The sequence below is a fragment of the Apteryx mantelli genome, chromosome 3, assembly GCF_036417845.1.
Source record: "Apteryx mantelli isolate bAptMan1 chromosome 3, bAptMan1.hap1, whole genome shotgun sequence".
NCBI classification, from domain to species: domain Eukaryota; kingdom Metazoa; phylum Chordata; class Aves; order Apterygiformes; family Apterygidae; genus Apteryx; species Apteryx mantelli.
In genome coordinates this window covers 127,261,416-127,270,428 of record NC_089980.1, presented here as the reverse complement: position 1 = coordinate 127,270,428, position 9,013 = coordinate 127,261,416, and the positions used below count along the sequence as shown (strand labels likewise).

The window sequence follows — 9,013 nt, the reverse complement described above, 5'->3', positions numbered from 1 at the left end:
GCTACTTTGATCTTTTAAAACAGCAAAAGCTTTCTTTTAGCTGAACACTGAAAAACTAAGAATATGGGTGTTTATTTTCTGGCCCAAATTACACTTTCATTTTGGTATATTATTTTGCTTTTAGTTTTAAACTTCAATATTTGTAGTAGGAGAGTAAGCACCATGCACCTATATTCAGATGAAAACGTAGTCCAGCAATAAGCTAATGATTTGTGGTAGAAGCCAGAACTTAAACCCAGACCTCCCAAATCTATTTAATAGCCTTCAGTTAGTCATTTCCATCCAGATTTGGCTTTCCTTAAATATGTGAACCCAGAAACACCTAAAGAAAGGTAGGGTGACCAGATTCTCAAATCTAAGACAGATGAGTACTTCAAAATCAATGCTTTAAAACACAAGTAGGCTGAATCAGTCTCCTTACACCAGTCTGTGTAGTGATAAGAGCAAACCTAGTCTGATGTTGCTGTGTAACAGAAGCAAAGTCAAAGGCTTAATGAAGGAGTTAGGTCCATCTGGACCCCTTTAACTTGCCAAAAACAAACTGGCATATTGGGAGGTAGGACTTGTCCCCATGACCCCTTTTCCATCTGTAAAATGTGGCAGTAGCATTTGTTGTTGGATGACAAATATCTTAAGGAATAAGAGGAAGTCAGATACTATCCCTTCAGAAGTTGGGCTATCCATACGCACATGTGCATGTATATAAATACAACATCTCTCAAACTACTACCATGAAGAGCTGTAGGGAAAGCCTCTGACCTCCCTAGTAGAAGGTTTGCAGGGCTGTGCTATCTCATGGATAAGCAGCTTCCCCCAAGGAATCTGCTGAGGCCTGTTAGTGGGAGGCTATCTTTCCCCAAAGCACACCTATGTGCAGCCCAAATGTGTAACCATAAAACTTCTTGGCACCTACGTGGTGCTTCTCAGTTTAGAATTTCAAAGCATTTTATGCAGGCTGGGCTCCCCTCTGCTTTCATGAGGGGGTGAGCTCTGCAGCTCCACCGACATAGCGAGGGGTGATTGGGAGAACTTATTCTGAGATCTTTTAACCACTGAAGAATATTTCCTTGGAAGCAGAATAGAACAGAATCTGAAAGGGGAATAGTACTTGACCACCTCAGTATCTTCAGTGTGTCTAGCCAGGCTTCTGTACCCATTTTACAGTGTGTACATCACTCACCTGAATTCAAATGGAAGGCCTACCCTGGAGACAGGAGTTGCTCCTGGGTTAATGCCCTAACTACTAGACTTCCTCTCTTCCAGAGGAGTCCTCTCTCCTGAAGAAAATAGCAGCGTATATTTTCAGCTGCATCAGAACAGCCTTTGTTCTCTGTGAGGTCTAAGAAGAAACTGAGACCCTGCTCTCCTACTGTGAGAGCAGCAATGATTCCCTTCAGCAGCACCAGCTGACTGGCTTTCAGCACCAAAGGAATTAACTTGTATAAAATCCATTATATGTAGCTGTCTGCTTTTCCCTGCCTAAATCCGATGTAATAAAAAGGTTAGGATGGAAGCAGGGAAAAGTCACAAGCCAGAACCATGAGGAAAACTTTCCAAGGGCTCTGCGGCTTAGAGATGCATCTGGTTCCTGCTCAGTGATTCATCCAGAATGAAAACAGTGCTGCCCTGAACCAGAAGAGCAACTCAGCAAGCAATGCAGCTACTGACTTCCAGGCTTCCAACTAATTTGGTGGCCCTTCTTTTTTGTGGGGAGAGAGGGGGAGGTTGTGCATTCCCCTCTGCTTTCTCTTCTGCCTGAGGGACACCTTTGCCTTCAACCTGCAGGCGGTTTCACTACTTTGCTCTTCTGTGTCTTTGGACAGGTGTAGCATTTGTGCATCATCTATACTGTTTCTCTCTGGCTTAGTACAAAAGCATGTTTGTAATGTCTGGAAACATTTGTTAAAAGGCAAAATACTTGCACCTAGTGTGCAGCAACTGACTTGGGGAGCATCAGATGGGATAATGGTCTGATCAGTAAACTGGAAATGAAGGAACAGTAGTTCAACTGAATGGCCAGCAAGCATCTAACCAATTGAAAAACCATGAGCTCTCCAAGGATTGATCGATCTATTTATATTACGTGTGTGTGTGTGTATACATATATATATATTTTTTTTGAAGTTGCTAGCACCACAGCTTATAAGGAGCTGCCATGGCAATGGCAGATGCCATTTAGAACAAACTAGCTTTTATATTCTTGCATATGCTCCTGGGGCTAGATCTTCTGCCATGGAGAAGGGGACTTGAAACTTCAGTCTTTTTCACAGCAAGTAAATATCCTGAAGTTCTGGGGGTAAAGGACAGGAGAGATCTTGATCATGTTCTATTGTGTTTAGATAAACCAGTATTTATCAGGAACAGGACTTGTACCAACACAATTCAGCCCATCCTATCCAGTGCTACACAGATGCCAAGGGGAAGAATTACAAAGGGAGAGATTTAGAGAGATGCTGCATGTCAGGCAGAGCAATAACTTGTTTTTTTCAGGGATGGGAGGACTAAAGATGGCAAAAGTCTGGGTCACAGGCAGGAATATGTCATGTGCCTTGGTCGCTTCCCCCCACACACACACACCTTTTTCACCCTGACACACAGGTGCAAGGAGAGATCCCCTGAAAGGGTGAGCTTGTCACAGGGCTCTTTCAATACCAATAAATTAAATGGTGCTAGTGAACAAACTACTCAAATAAACCAACTCTGTCTCAGATGCAGGCCTTGCTCCCAAGCAATTCTGCAGCACAGGTAGGGATTTAGTTAGACTAAGACCTGTTCCCTAAGACCTGTTCCCTAAGGGCAGCTTGAATGCAGGTACTTTGTGTTGGAGTTCAAAGAACTTAAAGCCATACCAATGGCCACTGGGTTTTCAGGACTAGAGAGCGGGGTCTGGCACAGTGTAGTTTACTAGTACAGAAGTAGTAAAGGGGTCCTTCTGAAACTCTAAGCCTTTGCCATTAGTTAGAGGTGTTGCTTCACCTTGGACTCAAAGGGACAGGAAGAGTTAATCTGCAGGGAACCAACAAGCTTGCAAGGGCTTTGGCTTTCACTTTCTCTGCAGTGCTGGGAGATGCTGAACCTGAGTCACTCCTCACGTCTGCAAGGTACCTGCTGCTGGGGCAACTCTGCATACAGCCCTACTAAGCTCCAGGGTTACTTGACTGGGTCCTGGACAATAGCCTCCTGAAGGCATTGGCTAATACGATCTTCATTTGTAGATGGGCAAACTGAGGTAGTAATGCTTGACGACTAGCCAAAGCCATATATAAACTAACAATAAAAGTGGATCCTTCAGCCCCCCTGTTTCTCTGCTTTAACCACAAGCCTATAGGCTTCCTTACCTGAAGAGCTGAAAAGTGAAGTCATTACTTTCAGTTTCAGGTGTGGAAGATTTGAAAAACAAGGTTAAAAGCCTTCCCAAGCACAGACAGTCTATCAAATTAATATATTTGTGCATGATGATGCTCTATAAGCAACATCATCCAAGAATGATGGAATTATCTTCATAAGCATCTGCTGGTGATTTGCCCCCCCTAGTGAGCAGGTGCTCCTTTATAACTGTCAACTGCAGTAGGAGTCTTCTCTAAAAGAGTGCACTCAGGATCAGATTTTCGGGTCTGGTTCTGCAGCAAGGTCCCATGACCACATTATTATTCAATTGAAATGCGTGAGGACTGCAACCAAATCAATCCAGACAGACTTCGGTATCTGTGAGGCTCTGCATCTGCTCAAATCCAGATCATTTGTACAGGCTTATAGTAACAAATCTACACTCTTGCTGAAACACTAAAGCTTGTGAGAAATCTAATATGGGTTAAAACAGAACAGAAGCATATGGGGATATACTTAAATGTAGGTGCTTCTTGGACTGACAGAACTACCTGCATAAATTTGAACTTAGCTGCTTTTTTCAGACACTGATGAATTTCGCACTGATTACTGCAATATGCACATATTGTGTGAGAAGAGTATTGAGTCAGCTTAGACTGAGCCTTGGAGAAAAAAATGTACAAAGACCATTACATTTCATTCCAAACAAACAAATAGAGAAAGTGAACAGAAAGAGGAAAAGAAAAAAGAGAAAGATACAAAAAAGTTTTAGCTTTGCAGTGCTCTGGTACAGGATGTATCTGTAAACAAACCATCTGCCCAACACCAACGTGCTGATCTATCCATCCTGGTGAGAGAAGCCTGTTACCTCCTGACTGCTGCTCCCTGTGCCTTACAGCTCTCTGCGGAGGAAAGGTTACTCTGCCTTAATCAGCTCCACACAACCCAGCCCTGCACTGCAGCAATGCTCCACCTCTTCTCCGGGTTTTGCTCCTCTGTGTTCATTGCTGGCCTCAGGGAGCAGAGTCTTTCAGCAGAGAGCCAAGTTTTCCAAATCAATCTGCAATAAGATTTACAAAGCAACCCATTTTTGTGTAGTGTAGTTAGACCCGTGTGACATCTATCAGACGAAAGTCAAAGTAATTAAAGATTTGGACTATTTCCTGGTTTGTTGGGGTTTTGAGGGTTTTGAATATATATTTTTTTCTTTTTTAAAGGACTTGTTCACCATAGCAGGCAGTTGATCCGACAGCTTTTAATAAGGAGACCTTATGGTTACTAGAGACCCTCTAGGTTTCGATACACCTTGAAGGTAAACTTTGCATCTTTCTGATACCTGACCATTTCAGGTCAGCCAAAGAGAAGGAAGGGGAGAAGCAGTACTAAGTCCAGTCTTATTTCTTCTAGCAATCATCTGATGTGAAAATGTCTGAAATGTGAAAGTTTGCAGACATTAAATACAGAAATAGGATATGTTTCTGCATATATTAAAAAAGAAGATAGACTTTATCAGCAAGTATCTATATAAAATGTCAGTTTGTTTATATTTCATTTCCAATATTTAGTGGTCATTAATTATTAGATTATACTTATCTATCAGATATATAAAGCAAGATACAGAGCATGTGAGTGATATTTATTTGATTATGAGTAAAAATGTTCTTAATATTACTTAGTTTCTTGATTTTTAGGTACAGTAGAAATGTGGATAAATAGACAAAGCTTGGACTAACTATACACGTTCTTCCTTGTCCTAATATTAAAGTGCCTACAAATCAATACATTTAGTATTCCTATAGTGTTGTTGTTATATACTTTTTTAAACTCACTTTAAAATCTATGGGTTTACCACTGTCCTTATTAAACAGAAGATCAGTCAGAACAGTGATACATACATCCTAGTAGGATCAGTTGGCTTTTTTTGACTTTTGTATCAGACTAGGTTTAATATTTCTTAGAAGCTCATTATTAAAAAGCAAGACATGAAAAAGCAAAAAGCAAGATTTCCAGCTCGGCAACCCACAGCTCGGGTTTAGGCAATCAATCCTATATCACCTTCCAGCACTCCATCCTATGTACAACAGCGACCCTCACGCTCCCTCCCTCTGCTCCGTCCTCCTCCCCTGCGCCACACCATGGTATTCTGGCGAGGAAGACGTTCCGCTGGATTTTTTTGTAAAGACAGAATCCCAGCTTTCCGGGGGCGGGTTCTTCAAGCCGGGGCCTATGCCCGCTTCACGCTGTTCAGAAGATCCGTCAGTTCGCTGATATACTTGATGGTGTATTTCAGGGTCTGTATTTTGGTGAGAGGCTGGCCCCTCTGGCTGTAGACAGGAGGCAGGTAGTTGCGCAGGGTGTGCAAAGCCTCCGCCAGGGTCCTCATCCTCAGCTTCTCCCTCTCGCTGGCTTTCCTCCTGCGCTGGGCCGACATGCGGACCTTGGTGCCCTTGGGGAGCCGGGCCTGCCCGGGGCTCGGCAGGTAGGCGGCGGGGAAATCCTCCAGGCTGTATCCCGCCAGGCTGCTGCTGCTGCCGCTGCTGCGGTAGGGGGTCTCGATCGCCGCCGGGCAAGGGGACGGAGAGTAGGACTCAAAGGAAGGAGCTGGAGATAAGCTGTGAGGAGACGAGGCCTGGTTCAGCTCAAAAGCCCCGGCGTTGTTTTTCCAGTCCCAGGGAGATAAGCAGACAGGATGCTCCGAGCCCAAACCGTCTTCCATGTTTATCAAAGTCTCGTGCAATTTGTCCATTGCGGAGGAGCGCCCGGGAGAAGCAATTCCCTCTGCCGGTCGGCAAAGGCTGAAGCCTCCGGCCGCGGGGACCTTTTTATGATGGCGGGAGGAAAGTGACAAAGTGGGAACGCGGCTTTGGTGAGAGGAGTTCAAAGGGGAGCCACAAGTGCGAGGATGGAAAATGAACTCCTGATGTGCTAGTTTCTCCTCAGCGATAATTATCAACCTTCAGCTAAAAAGCCTTTAAGCTAACAGGCAGCAGCGAGAAAGGAGGAAAAAAAAGATTATCTTCTTGTAACTAAACCAATTAAGGCTGCACATCTACATTTAACATTGTGCTGGGGGGATAAGCAGGGGAGTGGAAAAAGAAAACTATCGATTTTTAAAAACAATTTGCAGACATAGAATTTCAAGCTAACGTGCATTAACACAAACCTTGAATTAAAACAAGAGCCACGTTTTCTGTGTGACTCAAAGTAATGGCACCACTGCAATGATGAATTGATCCATACTGGCTGCTGAGGAGATATTCTCTCATTATCTGTGTCTTAAAAATGAAAGTCAGAGATGGTTCGCTTGCATTTCTTTGTGTTCTAGCTCGGGGGCTTTCCCTCTGCATTAGGGTATAATTCTCTTTGGATATCTTTGGTTTTCAACAGAAGAAAGGAAAAAAAATTCATTCCCTGCAGTCCGTATGTTCATTTGCCTTTTTAAATCATGAATTGAAAATCAGAAAATCAAAGCCAAAGTTCCATATGAGAAAGATGTAGAAAAAATATTTTAAAAAATAATTGGCTAAGAAATAACATAAACAGTGTATAAACTTCGGGCCCAGACAAGCGTTTTACATAGAATTTGATTCAAAGTTGTAAGAAATAGATCAGATGAATAAGAGAGGACTAAAAGCTATTTATGTAAAATTCTATACCTCTGGAATCCTTTCTTCCACCAAAAAGTTTTTTTCAGCCCCTACTGAAAGCAACAGTGAAGTTATATCTTAGGCCATTCAAGTGAAAATGTAGGTCCTATAAATTAATAGCATTAATAAGAAGCACTTCTCCTAGGTCTCAGAAGAGTTTGCAGATGATTAATGATCCCTATTCCTCTGGGGAAATGGATAAGCAGAGGCAGAGCTAACTTGCCCAGAATCACACCGTAAGTCATTAGGAGAGCCAGGAAAACTTTCCAGAACTACTGAGCTCTGCAGCCACTGAGCAATGCAGCTGGCAGCCCTGACTTCACATCAGCCTGTTATGGAAGTAAAATACAAGAGATAATGAAAAGAAGGGGAGAAAGAGTGCTAATCTGGAGGAAAGAAATAAAATTAGGATTTGTTTTAGAGATTCCTTCTGTGTAACAATTTCTGTGTGCACTGTCACCCAAACTGAAAAAGGCGGGGAGACGCCTCTGAATGTCATATAGTCAAGGAGAGCTGAAACTTTCTGGAATGCACCATTTCTTTGTGCTTGTGAAATCCTAACTACAATCATTAAGCAAGAAAAAGAAAAGTGCATTCAAGTTAGGGGCCAATCCAATATTCCCTGAAGTTCTTAGGAAGACCCTCATGGATTTTTGAGTTTTAGATCAACATGTTGGGAAGCAGCTTGTGGGAGAATTACTGTTTTTATGCTGAGGTGAATAAGAGAGAACCACAAGGCAAAGGTGAAGGGTTTCAGCAGTCCAACCATGCCTGAGACAGGTTGAACATATATATCCTCTGTAGAAATTTAGAGCACAGCCTGCCACAGTCAGGACTTCTTTGGGTTTTATAGTTAGCTTATTGTATTCTGAACTCTCATTTACTCTTTCTTTAAGAAAAATGAGCTGAAATAATCATAAGAATCACAAATGCCTGCTACAAATTAAAATTAAGACAATGTGAACAACAAGTATTTTCTGTGACTTCTGGAGAATTGCATGAGCATCAAGCAATGGTCACAAGGTCACATGTCAGACACAAGGTCCAACTTAACATAAATAGGTGACTCATTTTTGTCCCAGTTCAAATTTCTCTCCCACTCCTTCCTTCCTCTTTTTGTCCCAATATGTTTGTTTCATAGTGTCCTTTCTGTTTCACATCTGCCCTGCTCTTATTTTATGTCTTTTCCTTTCTTGGTTGACACAACAATTAAAAGTCCACAAAAGGAGAAAAATCTGAAGGGGCAAGGGCAGGAACTGCTGCCAGGGTCTGCCAAGAAGAAGGAACTTCTGAATATGTGTCTTTTAGATAAATACATATATAAACTGTTCTGCTCAATAGTTTTGATTTTGGAATCAAATGTCAAACCCTTAAATGCAGCCAAATTTAGAAGCAAAAATTTTACAAGTCACTTGTTCGCTGACTATAAACAATGTATATTGACAGTCCATGGGTAAATCGTAGAAAATATTGTTCAGAAACCAAAAGGGAAAAGGTTTTGTGCATGTTCAAGATACCATTGCTGTAAATGGCAAGTGAACATTTTCAGCTTTTATCTCTGTATGCCTATATATAGGGATCAGGCTGAAATTAGGCAGGAAAAAGTAATGCAAATCATAGTGATTGCTATTTACTGTTATTTTCTTATATCTTAAGGGCAAGCATTTAAAGCTACCACGGCAAGATATTAGAGTATGTAGACAATTGATCTGATTGCATGAAAAATCTCTGCCTCGTATAAGCTTATGCTCTTATAAAGTGACCCAGGCAAGAAAAAATTACAGTCTTGTCTATATTTATAAATAATACAGGGCTAGTGCTTGTGCTTGAAAACTGACTTGCAGTTGTGCAACCAGTTTCACTGTTAACATGCTTCTTGGCAGTATTTATTTTGGACCAACTGGTTGCCTGACTATAGTTCAGAGGAAGGCATAAGCCACCCAGGCGTGGGGTGAGGAAAGGGACTTTGCCCATAGGGAAGCCAGCTCAGCCATACCCTTCGTCTTCAGAGCCAGAGAATGGGCCACGGCCTTGTTTAG

The 9,013-nt window shown here is 42.2% G+C and overlaps 1 protein-coding gene across 1 annotated transcript; it reads right to left on the bottom strand.

The window, feature by feature from the left end:
• Positions 1-5,530: 5,530 nt before the first annotated feature.
• MSGN1 (mesogenin 1) lies at positions 5,531-6,073 on the bottom strand. Its single transcript, XM_013955051.1, has one exon. It carries the CDS (start codon positions 6,071-6,073, stop codon positions 5,552-5,554), a length of 522 nt encoding a protein of 173 aa, XP_013810505.1. The 3' UTR covers positions 5,531-5,551.
• Positions 6,074-9,013: the final 2,940 nt, after the last annotated feature.